General features: G+C 33.0%; 1 protein-coding gene across 1 annotated transcript in view; it reads left to right on the top strand.

Annotated features, from left to right (window-relative positions):
* Positions 1 to 20,629, top strand: part of OSBPL11 (oxysterol binding protein like 11) — a 76,012-nt gene that overhangs the window by 51,024 nt on the left and 4,359 nt on the right. Inside the window, exons 9-12 of the mRNA XM_011363295.2 lie at positions 1,233 to 1,731; positions 4,519 to 4,705; positions 14,060 to 14,239; positions 20,297 to 20,450. Coding sequence (XP_011361597.1) covers positions 1,233 to 1,731; positions 4,519 to 4,705; positions 14,060 to 14,239; positions 20,297 to 20,450 — 1,020 coding nt within the window. The remainder of the gene's footprint in view (positions 1 to 1,232; positions 1,732 to 4,518; positions 4,706 to 14,059; positions 14,240 to 20,296; positions 20,451 to 20,629) is intronic.

Raw genomic sequence — 20,629 nt, forward strand, 5'->3', positions numbered from 1 at the left:
GAAAGTTTTGGAAAATAAAAGGAAAATACCTATGGTTCCATGGCCTTAATACAACTCTCACTTTCTGAAATTCCCTTCCAGTCTTTCCTCATGTAATTTTAGTTTATATCTAATTTTGTTATGTTTCCTTTTTTCAGTTAATGTCTTTGTGAAATGTATTATACACACAGAAGACTGAATAGAATGCATATAAACATTTCAAAGAACAGTAGTAAAACGAATACCCATGTACTCACAGCTCAGAATAAATTATAGAACATTGTCAGAATTTGTAAGAGCTCTGAGTGCCCGTCCTGGGTGTAGTTCCCTACTTTTTCATAGCTGCTACCACTTTCTTAACTTTTGTGTTAATCATCCTAGTTTTCTTTATAGTTTATTACCTACATATATACCCCACAGCAATGTTACTTAGTTTAGTAAAAAGTGAATAACTCACACAAGCTTAGCTATGTAAGGAAAGGGCTATATTGACATTCATAGAAGAAGATAAACAGTCTCTCTGGCTTCAACTTTTTATAAATTATCGAGAAAGGTTAGAAGAGCCCTTTCTGAAGAAATCAGGAAGCATAGTCGTGAACGAGTCCTGTGAAATATTCAGCTCACGGAGTTAGTATTTGATATGGGCAAGATGCTGGGCCTTTATCAGGAGTGTAGGCAGAGGGAGTGAGCTCAGTATTTTCTGCTTCTAAGCCAAATTGTGACCTGCCTCCAACTCTCACCGGTAAATTGAAGCCACAACACATTTGTGGGTGAAATGAGTGTCTTCAGCCAATCCAGATAGCAGTGACATATCTTGGTATAGGATTCTTTTTATTCATTGTCTCCAGGCATTTGGTGGGCCTTTGCAGTATGACAACTCATATTTTCCAATTCTCCGAAATCTTCTTGAATTATTTCATTGATGATTTTTTCTCTCTCTCTATATATATTTTTTCTATTCTCTCTCTGAAACACTTATTACATGGCTTTTGGACTTCCTGGTCCACTCTTTCTCTTTTCTCTCCATTTGGGAAGGCATTCATTCTTTAAACATGCTTTTAAATTTTTAAAAAATTTTATTTATATATAGTTGATAAAAGCATGCTTATCTTCAGATACTTTTTTTTCGTGACTTTGTTTTTATTGCCCATCTAGAACGATATGTTTTCAGAGAAATAGAATAGTGTCTACAGATAAACATATTGGATTAAAATTTCCCTCTTTGGTTGATTTTGTTGTTGTTGTTATTTTAGGTGGTGCTTCCTACATTTATCCTAGAGAAGCGTTCCTTGCTGGAAATGTATGCAGACTTTATGTCTCATCCAGACCTATTTATAGCCATCACTAATGGAGCCACAGCTGAGGACAGAATGATTCGTTTTGTTGAGTACTACCTTACCTCGTTTCATGAAGGCCGTAAGGGAGCCATTGCTAAGAAACCGTACAATCCTATCATTGGAGAAACATTTCACTGTTCCTGGAGAATGCCAAAAAGCGAGGTAGCATCCAGTGTTACCAGCAACTCTTCCACCCAGGCAATCACAAATCATGCTCTTCTATCAGAGGAGGCTTTGAGCCAGGTGGGATCAGACTGTTATACAGTCAGATTTGTTGCTGAGCAGGTTTCCCATCATCCTCCAGTCTCAGGATTTTATGCAGAATGTGCAGAGAGGAAGATGTGTGTAAATGCGCATGTCTGGACTAAGAGCAAATTCTTAGGCATGTCGATAGGTGTGACAATGGTTGGAGAAGGTAAGTAGAAAAATTGTTTTTCAATTAATATCAAACTATAATCTTAAATTTTGTGAAGCTAGATAAATATTAATTATAAATTTGAAATGTTGTCTATACTACTTTTTTCCCCTAATTCCTAGTATGTTCCAGAATGCTGGTGAGAGAGGGAGGCTTAGCTGTGAAAAAATAAAAATTCTCTTTTTACATGATTTTTTAATGATTGTAAATGTAAAATATTTTTATTGTAGAAAATTTGGAAAACTTAGAAAAGTATCAAGGAGAAAATAAAACCATCTCTAATCCCTCTATCCAGAGATGGATAGATTTAGCTAGTATTTTGTATTTTTTCTGTGTGTATATGTTCATACTTGTATTTTAGTTTTATGAAATTAGGAATAATTCTATGTAATTTTGTGTCCAACTTTTTCATTAAATATTTATTTTCCAGTGTCATTGATAATACTTTAAAATATGTTTTTTGTTATATTTTTTATAAATATATTCATATTTATAAGGAGATATTCATAGAATATTTAAAATACATTGCCAAACTTTAATTCTACTTTGGAAAAGATTATGAAAAAATAATTTAAGGAAATACAGTGTTTTTTTGGCCAAGAATACAAAAAAGTCAACAACAACAAAACTTCCACAGAAGTCATTGTGGAGTTAATGTAAATACAATGGCAGGGAAAAAAACTACCATTTTAATATTAAAGGAACATTCTTGTGCATAGAATAATTTGTTCTGAATGTAAATTTAACAGTATAAGCATGGGATAATTAACCCTATGACTAATATTTGAGTTTGTGTTATTGTAGCTCTAAAGAGAACATTTTATCCCCTTTTCAGTTTTCCCTATTTTTAACATCTGTTGTGATGAATCTTACCAATTTCCAAGTAATGTTTCAAACTAATCAAAACTTTTATAACATCAGAAAATATTTTATTAGTTTTAAAAGAGTTTGCCACCTTCAGTTATAAGCTTTTAACATTAGCCCTAAGCTCTTCATAAATCAATATATTTTATAGATGGAAAATGAAGTCTAGAGGTAATGGGACATGTCCAGGCTCATAAAGATTAAGGCATAGCCAGAAGGAGGCATAGACCCTCATTCTTTGACACACTCACCCCAAGGACAGTTAACCTTACAGCTCGTAGAACAGAAGGAATCTCGTAGTGGTAGTCTCTCTCCTGCTCAAGAAAGAAAATACCTCAAGAAATGAGGAAAAGCATTAATATCTTTTACCATGCTTTAATTGTGGAGAAGGTATATAATAGTTAATTTTTTATTAAGTCTTAATTGTATATTTATGGATTGCCTTTTAGAAATTAAATTACTGTTGGTACCATAAACAGAAAGAAAATAAACCAGGGAATGGGACTTAAGACAATTCATTTTGCTCCTATTAGCAGCCATGTTTTTTATCTAATAGTGGGAAATTCTCTTTAATTATTAAATAAATGAGATTTTAGAGTTCTTTGAACCTCAGTTATTTTAACTAGTCTATTATCACAAATATTCAAAACCGGTTGTGTATTTCTTCAGATCTTAAGTTCCATAATATATTCGACTAATGTTAAATATATTCTTAGAAATCAAAGATCATAAACCCATTTTATAAGATCATGTTTTTAGAAAATAATAATATACCTTTTCCAACTTAGAATTAATCAAGTTATTATTAACACTTGAAGTATACCCCAATATGTTATCTTTATGTCTTCTGACATTTCCCATTACATGTAAATATATTATAGCCAGAACCATGTTGCCAATAAAATGGCTCCATAATTCTTGATTTATTGTTGCCCTTACTGAGAACTGTTAAGGGCAATACAAAAAAAATAGTTGATATTGCTTTATGTAGACTACTTTAGAATCTGTTTGTTTATTTGCTTTTCCTAAAAATTAACTGTTAAAACATCATAACTCTTGCCCTTATTTGCGAATATTAAAAACAGAGTGCTTAATGAACATTCTTTAAGAGAGAGATACCATAATTATTCAGACCAGTAGTACAAATCCCATTCAGTATTTGTTTTGAATGTGAACTAGCTAATAAGCTTAGATTAGTAATGTAGCTAGCCGAAGTGTCTCCTTAGTGTCTCTTAAATATTTAGTATAGATCAACTATTCATTAATATATTTCCCTTTTTATGTTTTTTAAAACCTTTAATATAACACCACTCACTATGTAACAAGCCCTATTAGAATAATATTTGTTTGAAAACTACCTCCTCTACCACTTGTAGCTTTACTGTAAATATTTCAGAATTTTGCAAACAAAATTATTAAGATCATAATTTTATCATAAAATTACTTTTTAAAAATATACATAAAATAGAATGAAGAACACTTTTTTTTATCAGACCGTCTGAGATTAAGGTCTGTGACTATATAACATTAAACATTTAGTTATTCCCAAACTGCTGAAAAAGTTATTAGTACTAACTGATGATCAGATCTTAACACTGTAGAATATATCATGGCCTTAATCTCTGACTTAAGGTTTTATTTTATTCTTAAGAGTGTTAGAGGGGACTCTTGAACTGTTTTCACTATAACATTTCCTGATTCTATGAACCTCAAAGGGATAGTAAGGTCATAGTGATAGTAACCTTGGTTCACTTTTACTAGGAATTGTTATCAAATACAGCTGTAAATGAAGCCAATTTCATCCAAAGCTAAACGAAAATTAAGTGAAATTATGATGTTTATTTACTAGACAAGAGAAAACAATATAGATTTTTCATAGCTGTCTTTTAAAGATATTAACAGTCTTCATGTTTTCACATTCAGGTATCCTCAGTCTATTGGAACATGGAGAAGAGTACACATTTTCTCTACCTTGTGCTTATGCCCGGTCAATTTTAACTGTTCCTTGGGTAGAACTGGGTGGCAAAGTCAGTGTCAACTGTGTAAAAACTGGGTATTCAGCAAACATCACTTTTCACACTAAGCCATTTTATGGTGGCAAACTGCACCGGTAAGAACATTTTAATGATACCTGGCTCTTATTCTATCAGTCTAATATTTTATTATAGTGCCTATTCTTTCTCTGGTTTATGTGAAATGGGATTGGATTTTTATTCATGTCTATTTTTTGTTTAATTCATCTTTCAAGGCATTCTGGAAATCATGATGTGCTTTTATATTTTTATTTTTATTATTTTATTTTTTGATGGTGGAAGATGGTTGAAGTTTATTAGGTTGTAAGAAATTAAAGAGAAAATAGATTTCATTATACGAAAATTTCAGTTTCCCTGGTAGCTCTTATGTGCAGATCCCACACTCAGACATGCTGGTGTGCAGTTTGGGTGTTTTTTGTTGAGTTTTAGATGTTCAGCTTATTGTTGTTTCAAGGGGAAAGATCTGGGGATGTCTCTCACTCCGCCCTGTTTCTCCAAACTCCTCATCATATATGCTTTTAAAACACAGTGACATTTCTATCTACTCTTAAAAAATTTTCCTGGTTAACTAGCTAATGTGATGTTGAATAGAATTCATAACAAATGAATATGTAGCCTCTGGCCCAATTTCTGCCTTTAAAGGGAATCAGACTTGGATCCAGACCTCCATGGAGGCAGCTGTTGCTACAAGTTAGGGTGAAAAATACATCTAGTCATAAGAAATAGTTCAAGAAATACAATGATGGAAGCCAGTGTCTTTAGGCACCAATATTGAATCGTGGCTTTGTTCTAATTCCATCTAAGAAGTAGCCAGTTACTATACTCCTTTCATGGCTTGTTGGTCTCTTCAGCACTTGTACAGATCATCTACACTATATGAAGACATGGGATTCTCAATAGGTTACTGACTTTTTCCCTAAACTTTCGATGTCTATTCTGACTGTTCCTGAACTAGGGTTAGTGTTCTTTTTCTATAAAGTTTTTAATGAAGAATAACATATACAAAAGTATACAAGATGATTTAACTTTGTGAAAATTTGAGCACTTCGATTTAGACATGGAACATTACTGGCATCCCAGAAGCCTTCTTCATACCCTGTTATAGTCATACACACACACACACACACATACACATACACATAAACACACTCTTAGATTAACCACTTACATCCTTCTCATTTAAGGTAGCCACTATCCTGATTTCTAATACCGTAGATGAGTTTTGCTTGTTTTTGTAGTGTATATAAATGAAATAGTACACTATGTGCTCTTTATACCTGACTTATTTTGCTCAACATTATGTTTTTGAGATTCATCCATGTAAACTTGCAGTTTATTCTCCTTACTGACTGTTTTCCATTCTACAACTATGCCACAATTCATTTATTCATTCTAATATTGATGAGCATCTTGGCAGTTTCCAATTTTTTGGCTATTATAAATAGTGCTGCTAGATCATTGCTTGGTAAATGTATGTAGGAATTTCTTGTGTAGATAGTTAGGAGTAGAATTGCTGGGTTGTAGCATACGAAGTTGAACTTTATTAGAAACTGCCATACAGTTTTCTTAATTGATTATACCAAAATACACCCCCTCATTCAATTATATATTTTACTTCTCCACTCAATGACTAGTACTTGGCAATCTTAGAAGTGGAAATAAAGATTTATTGGCTCTCAGGCGTTGAATGGGCCTTTAAAAATATGGATTTCAAAACATCAAAGCAGAGAATTAAAAAAACAAAACAGGTCACCCAAACAGACCAATAGACATTGTCAGAATAGTCACCTTTTACCCTTAGAGATGATATTAGTATGGTTCACACTTTGTTTTTATGTGCTTCTACTTCATAGTCATGATAGGATTCAAACCTTAAAATTAGAAGAGACTTTAGAAGTCACTACACCAACATTTACTAGATACATAAATCCCTTTGCAGCATGCCTGATAACTGATTGTTCAACATGTACAGTAACATTATTATTAGCACAGAACTCAGTGGATGAGGCAACCCACTCCATTTTCAGACTTCCTTTATTTATATGAAGTTAGAGCTGAAATCTACATCTCTGTAACATTCTTGCATTGGTGAAACCACTTTTCAAAGTATATAATTGAGTAAAATGCTTTGGGGATAACAACTATAGTGATAAATTTTCCAAATCCAGTACTTTTTATTGTCAATATTGATGTACTTCTAGTGGCTTTTTTTTTTTTTTCCTCTTAAGTATTATTTTCTGGAAAAAAGACATGGAGCAATTTTAGTTTTCTTTTTCTTTTTCTTTTTTTGGCAAACTCTCTCTGGTCCCTGAAACTTAATTCTGAGAGTACATGTGGGTGTGTATTGGGGAGGTGTTATTTGAAATCCTATAGGACTTATTATCTATAAAAACATTTAAAAGAAAAAGAACATGTTTATATACAAACTTATTTTTTTGTTTTGTTTTATTTCACCCAATTTTGCTGTAAGCTTTTGACTGGTACTGATTTGGACCTTCCATTGTATCTGTACAGTGTTGTGTGTGAAGTAAGTGATTTGTAAATATTTGCATATTTTTCTTGGGAAGTACGGTAAATATGAGTTTTCTTCTTAGAGTCTATTCCACCCTATCAAATTGTAACTATTTCCAATGATCCTTTGACCTACACTGGTTAATTTCTTAGATATGAACCCTTATATTTGATTTTTTGGAGCTTCATACAAATAATATCTCTTTTGTCCTCTAGTATAACCGTTCAGAGATTTGAAAATAGCTGTTGTGGACTTTCTGTGTTTAATAAACTGAGAGTTCCACCTACAGGCTTTTCTCTCTAGGGCGAGATCTTTAATGTTATAAGGTGTCTAATGAATAGTTACTGAAGACTTTCCTTCATTCATTATATTCAAAACGTTGTTCACCAGTATGAATTCTCATGCTTTGCCAATGTGGCTCAGTGAGTAAAGGGTTTCCCGTATTCATTTTATTTAATTTGTGTCTTCTGTATGAATTCTCTGGTATTCATCAAGAGACTTTCTCCTGTTAAAGACTTCTCCGCATTTATTATGTGTATAGGATTCTCCCCAATACAAATTGTCACGTGAAGCCTTGACCACATTCATTACATTTTTAGGGTTTCTCTACTTCATAAATTTTCCTGTTTTAGCCTCAAAGCTAAAATTTTGTTCGAATATTCTCTCACATTGATTAGACATGTCAAATCAATAAGAATTCTCTGGTGAATAAAAGAAAGAGCTCTGGCCAAAATCTTGTCCACAATTACTACATTTAGAGGGTTTTTCTCCAGCGTGAATTCTCTGTGTTATCTGAGTTGAGTACTGACTAAAGGGGTGTGTGAATTCTTTCATGTTGTTTAAGAAGTGAATGATTATGGAGAGTTGCCTCACAATGTTTGGCATCATATGATTTTCTTCGATATGTTTTTTTCTCTTGTGCCATTTAAGGTATATATGATTAATAATGTTTTTCTTCATTGTGAGTTCTCCCATGTCTCTGAGTAAATAATGACTATAGGATTTTTCAAAATCACTATTTGTCATAAGGTTTCTCGTCTCTGTAAACTTTCTTGGGTTGGTTAAGGGATAAAATCCTTTTTAAGAATATCTCATATTCCATCCATGTGGGTTATCATATTTTAAGCTAATGTTGAGCCATGAGTGGAAACTTTCCTATATTTGTTACAATTCAGTGTTTGTTTCCAATATTAAATCTCTGCTACTGAGAGGGAAATACGAGGCCTGTATTTGTAAATATGAATTCTCTGATACTCTTGTTAAAATCTTAATCCACATTTAGTGCACATAGTGTTACCTCTCGCATGTTCAGAATTTTCTTCTAACAGCTTAACAATATAGCTATCCTGGTTAAATTTTGAGTCTTAATTATGTTTTAAACACTAGATATATGAATTACATTTATGCAAGTTTCTCTCGATAAAAACTCAGATTAGTTTTGAACTCAGTTTTTTCCACAAATGCAACATATCCAAGACTTAACCTGAACCAGCTTTATCTTGCCTTGTATTATAATAATAAATACAAATTATAATAATTTATTGTATTGCAAGGACTACCTTAATGTGTAGAATAAGAATTCATCTCCTAAATCTCACCGTTGCTGTGACATTTAGATAATTCCTGGCCACAGATATCCTGCGTAGACATTTTCTCCTGGTTTTTAGGTCCCTCTTCAGTACTTACACTTGTGCCTTGGAGATATCTTGTTTTTTCTCTTCATAGCTCTTCTTGCTCCAACAGGGAAGTCATATTTTTTTTCAGAGCTGATGCTTCGCTGAGGCTAGATTACTCACATTCTCCAGTGTCACCGCTCTTTTTAAGTTTCTGTAATGCTCAGCAATGCTCAGTCTTCCTGATGAAGTCCATAACCACATTCTTGGGCTTCCTGTGTCTACATTGTTAAGAACTCAGCTGTCCGCTTTCTCATTCTGTAGTCCCTGCTGGGGCAGGCAGAGCAATAAGCAAGCAAAGTGGAGATGTACTTATAGATCCATCCATGGCGGGATCTATAACGGCATCTTTGGAGGGTGGATCTGAGGCCAAGGGATTAGGATGCAGTTTGCCCAGTAGGAGAGAAGGTGTCCAATTCTATAGTGCTTTTTTATTCCCTGCATAGCTTTCATAGCCCTTCTATTCAAAAATTGTTTCATCTATTTAACTACTTTATGTCCACTGTTTTCTTGAGACAGAATCTATTTGAAGAGTTTTAGGGACTTCAAAAGAATAGGGCTGGTTCAGGCTTCTTTTAATAATAAACTTAACATTCCCATCATATTATCTGTAGCGACTTCTTTGTTGACAAATTTGATCTGCATTCTGAAGGCAGTGGGGAGCCAATTAAGCTTTTAAGCATGGAAGTGATATATTTTATTTATTTTTATCTTTTACAATAATTTTAAACCCACAGAAAAGATGTAAAAACATTAGATTTATCAAAATTTCTCTCTCTCTCTGCACAAACACTTTGTTATTGTTTTACTATTACTTATTATTTACCGTTATCATTCCTGAAACATTTGAGAGTTAAAGACATTATGATACTTGACCCAAAAGTATTTTAGCCTGAATTTCCTAAGAACAGGAAATTCTCTTACATAATCACAGAACAGTTGTTAAATTCGGGAAACTTAGCATTGACATAATAATACTGTTATCTAATGTACAATCCATATTAAAATTTTTGTCAATTGTCCAAATAATTGACATTGTTTTTACTGCTGACCCAGGATCATACGTTACATTTTATTATGTCTCTTTAGTCTTTAATCTGCAATATTGCCTCAGCCTTTCTTAAGATGTTGACATTTTTGAAGAATACAGATCAATTTTATAGAATGCTCATCAATTTGGGTTTGTTTGGTTTTTTGAATCAGGTTTGCCTTATACATTTTTGACAGGAATATAATTTAAGCAGTGTTGTACCCGGAAGTGATATATTTTAAATCAATTTTGAAAAAGGTCAAATGGTGGCAGGTGAAGATTGTGTTGGGGAACAGGGAGGTGGTGAGAGAAGATTAGAAGTTAGGAGACCAGTTAGAGATTCAGACTTGACAGACTTCAAGAAATAGCTGATTGGGTAACTAAGATAACTTTGGATGATGTCCTGATTATCTACTGCTAATAATAAATAAACCTCTCTAAAGTGTAGTGCTTAAAACAGCAATTTGTATCATCTGTTATAATTCTGTGGATTACTCAGGCTCTGCTGAATGATTCTTACCTGGCATCTTTCACGTGGTTGTAGTTGGATTATGGTTGGGTCTTCAGTCATTTAAGAGCTCGACTCAGGTGGATACCCAAGATAGCCCCTCACTTGAGAGGCAGTAGATTTGGCTGTTGACCAGGAGCTCATCTGGGGCTCTCAGCAGGAGGTCTACATATAGCTTTCTCACACGTCTAGAGCTTCTCTCATCTTGGCAGCTAAGTTCTTAAGAGGGAGCATCCAAAAGCAATCATTCCAAAAACTTTACTGAGTTTTGATACCTGGTTTTCATATTTTGACATTTTTAAGATTCCTAATAATTTCATATAGACATCCTCATTTTTATTAGTGACCAGTCATTATATTTACTATCTTATTTCCTTGAATTTCTTATTTAAATTAGCTTCTTTTCTCCCTTCATATTCTTACCTATCTACAAGGCCACAGTCATGGGCTCTTCTTGTTACTTAGAAGTATAACACTTTTCCTTAACATAGTCTCTCTCTCTATCTCTTTTACATTCACATACATTCTTTCTTTAACTCTTGAGGGATGTCTTTGGCTGACCCCAAAGTTTCCTCATTATTTCCATTCCGATCTCCCTTAGGACCAATGGTTTCACTTACTTTCTCATTTAAAAGATTCGTGTTTGAAACAGAGTTTCCTATTTTGGCATCTTTTCTTCTTTGATTTTACAGAATATTATAACTAAAGCCTTCTTTCATGCCTTTATTAATGGCCATGCCTCCCTTCTCAGACATAGCCTAGTTTTTTTTTACTGCTGTCTGCAATCAGAACAGACACATTATCTGCCGTCTGCATTTGATATAAATATATTATCTTCCACTTGTCTTTCCTTACTCCCTCATTTTCCACAACTATCTCTGTTGCAGCCAAGCAAGCTTACTTAACTATTCTTCATGCTCTTGTCTACCTCCTCATCCCATTTTCCGCACTCATGTAAGATGATAATTTTATATAAATACTGATATGATGTCATTATGTTTACTATTTTCTAAGTGACATACTTTTCTGCGTACTGGAGAAGGAAAAAGACTGTCTCTGCCTTTAAGAAACTTTTAGTCTAATATTAGAATCCAGGACCCTAACCTTGAAAAGAATATGTAAGGCTTTTAGGAAAAACTCATAGATAATAGACAGTTAAAAATAAAATCTGTTATTATAATGACCATAATGATGGAAAAGGACAATAATACTGTGAAGTTGGGATTAGATAATTACTTTATCTGAAAATAACATTTAATTCTAACTTCTCTTAGAGTAAAAAAAAGAAACATGATGCTCAACATACTTCTCATATTCTGATAAAGGAAGCCTATCACTTTTTCAAGAGAGATGAACTATTTCCCTGGTATTAAATTCTAAAGGGATTTGTTGCAGGTATCCTTATATAGTGGCATCGAGTAACAGAATAGTGTCTTCTTTAGTTCTGCATAAAATAAATTACCTCTCAGGTGAGTACTTCTTATATATACATCAATGAAACCCAAATCTAAAGTCTTAACTTATAGTCAGTAAAAGCTTTCTATATGAAGCCAGATTAACGTAGTTAGTGGTTTTGTATTCAAATAGCTATAGAGACAGGGTCTAGACAATCTAAAAAGCCAACTTAAGGTCAAGTTTTTAGAAAATGAGAGAGCAAATACCTTATCAATTATCAATTATCTTCACTTTAAATATAAGTAGGATGACAACTTAAGATTTAGCTCTTTGGCAAGTGTCTTAAGGGCAACATATTCTATGTCATTGGTTGATACCATATCTAGATCTATATACTTTAGATATTTAGATATTCATTTACTTATTATCTATGATTGCTTTCATGCTACAGTGACAGGGTTAAGTAGTTGTGACAGAGACATTCTGGCCCACGAATCCTAAGATATTTACCTTTGGTCCTTCACAAAAAAAGTTTGCCAACCCTGCATTAGACTGTTATGAAGAACTATTTTAAGCAAAATGAGACGAGGCCCTTCTTCTTTCTTGTGCTCCTTTTGCAAGTTTCTCTAGTATACGTGATTCTTGTTCCCTGCCTCGGTTCTTATGCTGCTCTTGCTGTGTAGATACACTAAGCAGCAAGGACCCTCTGTAACCCAGTATGCATGAATAGGGATCTAGGGCTTGTTATTTGTCAAGTGGAAAGGCTTATGAAGGAGATAATGTTAACTTAAAAGATTGTGATGTGGCAGTAAAAAAGAGAGATCAAGTGAGGAACGGATTATTGTTCCTCGGTTCTCAGAATACAGTTCTGGGTATGTGTGGATAGAGAAAGGAAGAGATAAGTGTTCAGTGTGTCATCTCTTCATATCCTGTTTGGTTAGAAATAAATTTTCAAGGAAGGGAGCAATTTTGGCAAGTGGGATCAGAGAGGAAACATAGATATCACAAGAAACATTCAGTCAGGCAAAAGCCCTTAGCAGTGAACTTATTTAAGTTCAGATGCTTTGAAGTATAACCCAGAGTTCCCACCCTTGCTGTAATCAAGGGGACTTGTAGTCCTGGTGTTCTTTGGGTCCGCTGAGCTACAATTATCCCTAATTTTTTATTCTAAATGTTTGGTTTGCTCCTAGATTCCAAACCTTTATACACCTTAATCTTTAAGATCTGGTTCATAGATCCTTTGTTTATTGGCTGCTATGCCTCTGCCTTGAACTCTGAGTTTGTACACTGTTGACATTTCCTGATTAAAAACTACGGACTCACTGAATTCAACTATGTCCTTTCGACGTCCAGGCCCTTGGCTTATACCTGAAAAATGTTTCTTAGGGTCCCTGAGCTGTTGCCTGTGGGCTTTGGTCCTCTGGATTCCCTTGTGAATCCAGATAAACCATAATCTCTGGCACACTGATTAGACCCTAACTTTTACCCACTACTTTCTGAGTTCTGAATGTCTGTCTAATTTAACCCTGTTGTTATTTGTGTCCTTCAGTGACTATAAAATGCTTCATTAAAAATAATTAGACCTGTTCCTGTTCCAGCATTCATTTGAGCTGCATCCTGTCTGTTAATAAACCAGTCAGATAACTCTTCATTAAATTTTCAACAACAGTCGTGTTTGAGTTCTCTCTGAATTCTGTGTTGATAACATTTTTTGTGTACCAGTGCTCTTTTAATTTTACCGTTTTGTCAAGAGTTAAAAATTTTTTGAAGTATCTTTTCTATTTTTTTTTTACCTCTTACTGATTTGTCTGGTTTCTATATTTAATTTAAAATTAAGCTTAATTTAAAATGCGAATTTATATAGAATTGATATAGCCAGAACTTCAAATACAAGGACTCCGAACTTTTAAATAGATAAGACTAGTTTGTTTAAAAAGTTAGATTGTGATATTATAACATTTTTCAACTATGATAAAAAATAAATGTTACTGTTTTTTGTGTTTCTATTTAGTTTTAATGTTATAATAGTTTTGTTTGCAGCACGCATTTTAAAGATCACATTTCATAATCATTTATGGTAATTAAGTCTCTACTTTGATTCCCAGTGTTCTTTTTAAAGATTAAAGTTGATATTTGAAAAAATTATCTAGGAAGCTAACCTAGATTTACCAAAAGTCTGACTTTGGCACTGGCAAATTGAAATGAGCTGTATAACTAATATAAACAATTCACAAAGTACTTTCTTGGGTTTCAGAATCTTAATTAGCCCAATATCGCTTATTAGAACATATCTTATTTTCTACTTGCTTCTAGGGTTACAGGTGAAGTAAAGCACAACCTCAACACTGTGGCATGCAGAGTCCAAGGGGAATGGAATAGTGTTCTTGAGTTCACTTACAGCAATGGAGAGACAAAGAATGTGGACTTGACTAAACTGGCAGTGACGAAAAAAAGAGTAAGACCTCTGGAGAAGCAGGATCCATTTGAATCCAGGTATGTCATCCATGCATCCATCTAGGAAAGAGTCAGGAACTCTGGATCTTAATCTAATCTTTTTCACTAACTTGCAACCTTTGGCAAATCACTTAACCAATTTGTATTAGCTTTCTCACCTGGAAATTGAAAAGGTTTGGTCTGATCTGATGCTTTTAACACTCCCTTACCAACTATGACATTATATGACACACAGTCACATTTTAGCAAAAATCAAACTTTTATAAACTGGGCAAAAATATTAACATTTAATAAAGGATTATATCCTTATCATAGAAACTCTTACACATTAACATTATTTGCCCAATAGAAAAATGGGCAAAAGACATAAAGAGGTAGTTCACAAAAATAGGAAAAAAAATGCCCATTAAGAAAATGAAAAAAATGTTCAGAGTAATTAGAATTCAAAGAAATAAGAATAAGACAAATTAGTTTTAAAAATCATACCTCTTTGGGGAAAAAGTACGAGCAAATAGTCATTTTCATATTGTTGATTAGAAGATAAACTGGAACAACCTTCCTAGAAGGTATTTTGGCAATATATGTCATAGGCCTTTGAAAGTGAAGTGGATCTATATGTGTTAATTAAGTTACAGTCTCCAAAATGCGGTCACAGTGGTTGCTTCTGGAAAGGTATATAGGGGTCTGGGATTGGAAAGAGACTTACTTTTCCAGACTGCCCTTTTGAACTGTTGAAATTTTTTATCATGTGGAAGTATTACTGTATCAGTTTTTAAAAAGATAAAGGAAATACAAGGGATTATTAAATATCTTGATCACTTAAATGGAACCAGTTTATAAATAGATGAGTAAAGAGATTAAATGCCCATTAGCCAAAGACTCAAGTTGGATCAAAGATTAAACAATAGTGATTAAAAAATTTTCTTTTTTAGGGATTCATCCTGAAGGAGAGGTTCTCTGAGATCCTAGATCTTTTCAGGGGATGTACAATTTCAAAACTTTTTTGTAATATTGCTGAGCTGTTATTTGCCATTTTCACTGTCGATACTTGCTTTGGTGGTACAAAAGCAATGGTGGGTAGCACTGTTGGGCCTTAGCACGTATCAAGACAGTGACACCAAGTTGTATAAGTAGTTATTGTATTCTTCACTGCCATGTGCTTGCAATTTTTAAAATGCTAGTTTCTTTTTAAATGTCTTAAAAAAAAAAGTTTTTGAATATTCTGCATGACAAATTGGGAGTAGGCATAAAGCACTTGTGCTAGATACTGAAGTACAGTAGTTATCTGAAGGAAAAGCATTTGTGCAGTTTTTTGAGTTAGAAGCAAATTACTCTTTTCATAAAATACCATTTTTACTTAAAAGAATGATTGACAAACTATAGCTGTTCTAATTTAAATACTAGATTTTTCTTATAAACGATTGACATGAAAATGGCATTTCAAGGAAAACAATTAATATTTTTTGCTAATAATAAAATTTAAATGAAAATAACTCAAGTGTCCATTGACAGATAAATACATATAAAGAAGTTATGGTGTACACATGCACGCATGCATGTGGGAATATTATTCAGCCATAAAGAAGAGTAAAATCATGCTACAATAGGGATGGGCTTTTCAGGCATTATGCTAAGTGAAGTAAGTCAGACAAAGACAAATTCTGGATGATCTCATTTATATGTGGAATCTAGAACAAAATAAACAAAAAAAAATCAAACTGATAGATACAGAAAACAGGTTGGTGATCCTGGAAGCAGGCTTTAGGGGGTGGGCGAAATGGGTGAAGTGAGTCAAAAAGTACAAACTTTCAGTTATGAAATAAGTCATGGGGATGTAACGTACAGTGTGGTGACTATAGTTAATAATACTGTATTGCATATTTGAAAGTGCTAACAGTAGATCTTAAAAGTCCTCCTGTCCAGAACAAAATTTTTTGCATCTATGTATGATGATTGACGTTAACTAGACTTATTGTGATCATTTTACAGTAAATACAGATATTGAATCATTATGTTGTACATGTGAAACCAATATAGCATTATATGTCAATTATACCTCAATTGAAAAATTTTCATATAAGAAAAAGAACCTCATAGAAAAATAGGTCAGATTTGTGGTAACCAGAGGCAGGGGTTGGGAGTGAGAGAATTGGGTGGAGGAGGTCATAGGTTTAAACTTCCAGTTATGTGATAAATAAGTCCTGGGGATGTGATGTAATCCATGATGACTGTAGTTAACACTTATACGGTATATTTTGAAAGTTGTTAAGAGAATAGATCCTGAAAGTTCTTATCACAAGGGAAAAAAATTTTTTTTGTATCTATATGAAATGGAAGTTAATTAAACTTATTATGGTAATCGCAATGTAAGTCAAGTCACTGTGCCATACGCTTTAAACTTACACAGTGCTGTATGTCAATAGAACTGCAAAAAAAATTGAGCTTCAAGGCAAATCAAAATTTTGTATCTTGTATCTGCCACAGTGAGCTCGAAAACTTCCCAAGCTGAGTTTTCTGATGAAATTGGTGGCGATATTAAAAAGTGTGCTTTTTAAATATTACATAATAAAATGTCAAAATCTGTAAGATCATGTTTCAAATGATCAATGCATGATATTGCAGAATTATGCATGGATGAAAATTCTATTCAAGATGCAAATTAGACCAGTAGATTTCCATGTAGCAGAGTGTGAAAAATTCATTGACATTTTTCAGTTTCCACATTGCATCTAAATTTCAAAAACTACCACTTACTGAGTTTTGATACTGTATCAAAGAATTGAATTATTTGAAAATCTATTAAAATATTCTTCCCTTTTCCAACTATATATTGTGTGAGGCCATATTTTCTTTATGTATTTTAACTAAATATGTCACAACAGATTAAATGTAGAAGCAGATAATAAGAATCTGGCTATTATTAAACAAGGTAGTTAAGAGACACCAAATTATCATAAAAATTTATTAAGAAATTTTTATGTCTGTGTTCATAGGAATATCCATCTATTGTTTTCTTTGGGGAAAGTCTTTAACTACAAACAACTTCAATATCTTTAGTACTTAGGGCTGTTGAGGTTATCTATTTTTTCTTGAGTGAACTTTGGTAGTTTGTGTCTTTCAAAGAACTGGTCTGTTTCATAAAATTGCCAAATTTCTTAGCGTATAGTTCATAATATTCCCTTATACTGTGTGTAGGATTTGTGGTGATGTCACCACACTCTTTCCTTATATTGGTAATAACTTCTTTTCCTGATTGATGTGATTAAATGTTTATTAATTTTACTCAAAGAACTAGTTTCATTGATTTTTTTGTCTATACTTCTGTTCTTTCTCATTGATTTCTGTTCTTATTGTTTTAATTTTCTTTGTTCTGCTTACTTTGTGCATCATTTGCTGTTCTTTTTTCTGCTTTCTTAAAAATGAAAATTTAGGTCAAGGATCAGCAAACTTCTTTTGTAAAAAGCCAGAGAGTAAATATCTTAGGCTTGATGGACCGGATAGCCTGTACCACAACTACTCAACTCTGCCATTGTAGTACAAAAGTAGTGATTGATGTTGCTATATTAAAATAAAAATTTATTAACAAAATGGGCAGTGGACCATAGTTTGACTCCCGGTTTAGGTTGTTAATTTTTTTTCTTTCTTAATATAAACGTTTAATGCTGTGTATTTTCCTTTAAGTCTGCCTTATCTTTGTCCTGCAACTTTTGAACTTTTGATATTTATTTTTTAATTTCCCTTGTGATTTTTTTTGACTCATGAAGTTATTTAGTAATGTGTTGTTTAATTTCCAAATATTTGGAGATTTTCCAGCTATCTGCCCATTATTCATTTCTTATTTAATTTCATTTGATCAAAGAATGTATTTTGTATGGTTTCAGTCCTTTAAATTTATTGAAATTTGTTTTGTGGCCTTGGTAAATTATGTCTTGGTAAATGTTTCATGTGCACTTGACAAGAATGTATATCCTGTTGATGTTTGGTGAGAGTAATTCTATAAATGTCAATTAGGTCAAGTGGGTTGATAGTATTTTTCTAGTCCTCTATATCTTTGCTGATTTTCTGAGTACCTGTTCTATCAGCAGAGATCAGTTATTGAAATCAGTTACTGAAATTACTAATTATAATTGAATATTTCTCTTTGTAGTTCTAAAAGTTTTTACTTTTATGTTATTTGAGGTTCGGTTATAAGGGGCATACATGTTTAGGATTGTATATCTTCATGCATTGATCCTTGATTATTACGAAATGATCTTCTTTATCCCTGGTCATAGTTCTTGCTTTGAATTTTATTTTGATATCAAATTGCCACTTAAAAAATAACTTTATTGAGATATATTTTACTTATCATAAAATTCACCTGTTTCCTGAGTGGTGCAGTCATCACCATAAATCAGTTTTAGAATCTTTTCATCTTCCCATAAGATCCCTCATGCTCATTTACAGTTAATCCCCAATCCTACCCCCAGTCTCAGAGAAACTGCATGCTGTCTCTATAAATGGACCTTCTCTGGATATTTCAGATAAATGGGATTATACAAAATGGGATCTCCTGTGCCTAGCATTTTTCACTTAGCATGTTGTTGAAGTTCATCCATGATATATAGCATGCATCAGTAGGTCATTCCATTTTATTGCTGTACAATGTTATATATTTTCCTCTAAGTTTCATATAATTCCATTGTATAATACCACGTTGTGTCTTCCATTTACCAGTTGATGGACATTTCCAATTTTGAACTAAGATGATTAATAGTGCTATGAATATCCTCATGCATATCTTTGTGTGGACATGTTTTCATTTGGGTAAATACTAGGAGTGAAATTGCTGGTTTGTGTGGTAGTTTTATATCTAACTTTTCAAAAAAACTGCTGAACTATTTTCCAAAATGGCTGCACCATTTTACATTTCCTAACAGCAATTTATGAGGGTTCCAATTCTCCACATTCTCATCAACATCTGTTACTGTCTTATTTAATATACCTATCTAGTTGGTTTAAAATAGTATCTCATTGTGATTTTAATTTTTATTTCCCTAATGACTATTGATATTGAGCATGTTTTCATGTGCTAGTCATTTGTTTATCTTCTCTGGTGAGATGTGTGCTTATATCTTTTCACCCATTTTTATAAATTGAATTGTTTATCTTATTGTGTTATAGAGTTCTTTGTAAATTCTGGATATAAATCCTTTATCGGATATGTGTTTCTCAAATATTTTCTCTTAGTCTATTGCTCGTCTTTTAATTTTTTAATTTTTTTTTTTTCAGTAAAGTTTTTAATTTTGATGAGGTGACATAGCAATGATTTCTTTTATGGATTATGGTTTTGGTGTTGCATCTAAGAAATCTTTGCATAACCCAAAATCCCAAAGATTTTCTCTTGTATCTTCTTGTAAAAGTTTTATTGTGAGGTAAGGGTCTAAGGTCGACTTTTTGCGTATGGATATCCAGTTGCCCCAATACCACTTGTTGAACAGACTATAGACTACTTTCCCCAAAGAACTGTCTTGACAGTTTTCTTTTGCTTGGAGTTTGTTGAGCTTCTCTCCTCCCTATGCTGTACTTGTAAACTCTCTCTAGCCCAGTGAGTTGGAGTTCTTTCTCTACTCTCAGGGTTCGCTGTCCTGTGCTGCCTTTTGCTCAATATCTGAAAATCATTGTTTCATTACTTTTGATCTCGTTTCCTAGTTGATTAAAGGAAGGAGGGTAAATCTGGTGCCTGTTATTTCATCATGTCCAGCAGCAGAAGTGGTTTCTATTGTATTTCAGCTTAAAAATATTTTGTTAATATCTTTTAAAATCTTTTAAAAATCTTTTTGTTTAGTATTTCTTAAGTTTCTTAAAAATAAAAATCTTAGTTTTATAAATTGAAAATATAAATTATTTTTAATTGAAAAAGAAGTAGAAGCAGTAGCATCTTGGACATTAACATGCAATATAGCGTCAGTGTTCTTGTAACTAACTCTGGCATGAAATTACAGATCTGATTTAGGAAATGTAATTTTTAAAAATGACTGTTAATTTTGAGAGTATCAGTTTTATTTATCTTTTTTTGAAGAATGTTTGTAAAAATGTGTGGTTTTCCTGTTTCAGGCGATTGTGGAAAAATGTGACAGACGCTCTGAGGGAATCTGAAATTGATAAGGCCACAGAGCATAAACGTACCCTAGAAGAACGCCAGAGGACTGAAGAAAGGCATCGTACTGAAACAGGCACACCCTGGAAAACCAAATATTTTATTAAAGAGGTATGTCCTACCTGCCTTCAGACCAAAACTCATTATCTACTTAGAACTTCAGCGTACTAGGTTTTCTTAAATTGTTACCACTTATGCATCTCCCTTTCTGAAAATACTCTAGCTTAATCCTGAGCTTTTTAATGAACTTTTCATAATTTGTCAATAGTTAACCAGCAATTCAAATGAAA

This window comes from Pteropus vampyrus, unplaced genomic scaffold, assembly GCF_000151845.1.
Source record: "Pteropus vampyrus isolate Shadow unplaced genomic scaffold, Pvam_2.0 Scaffold84, whole genome shotgun sequence".
In the NCBI taxonomy this organism is placed as follows: domain Eukaryota; kingdom Metazoa; phylum Chordata; class Mammalia; order Chiroptera; family Pteropodidae; genus Pteropus; species Pteropus vampyrus.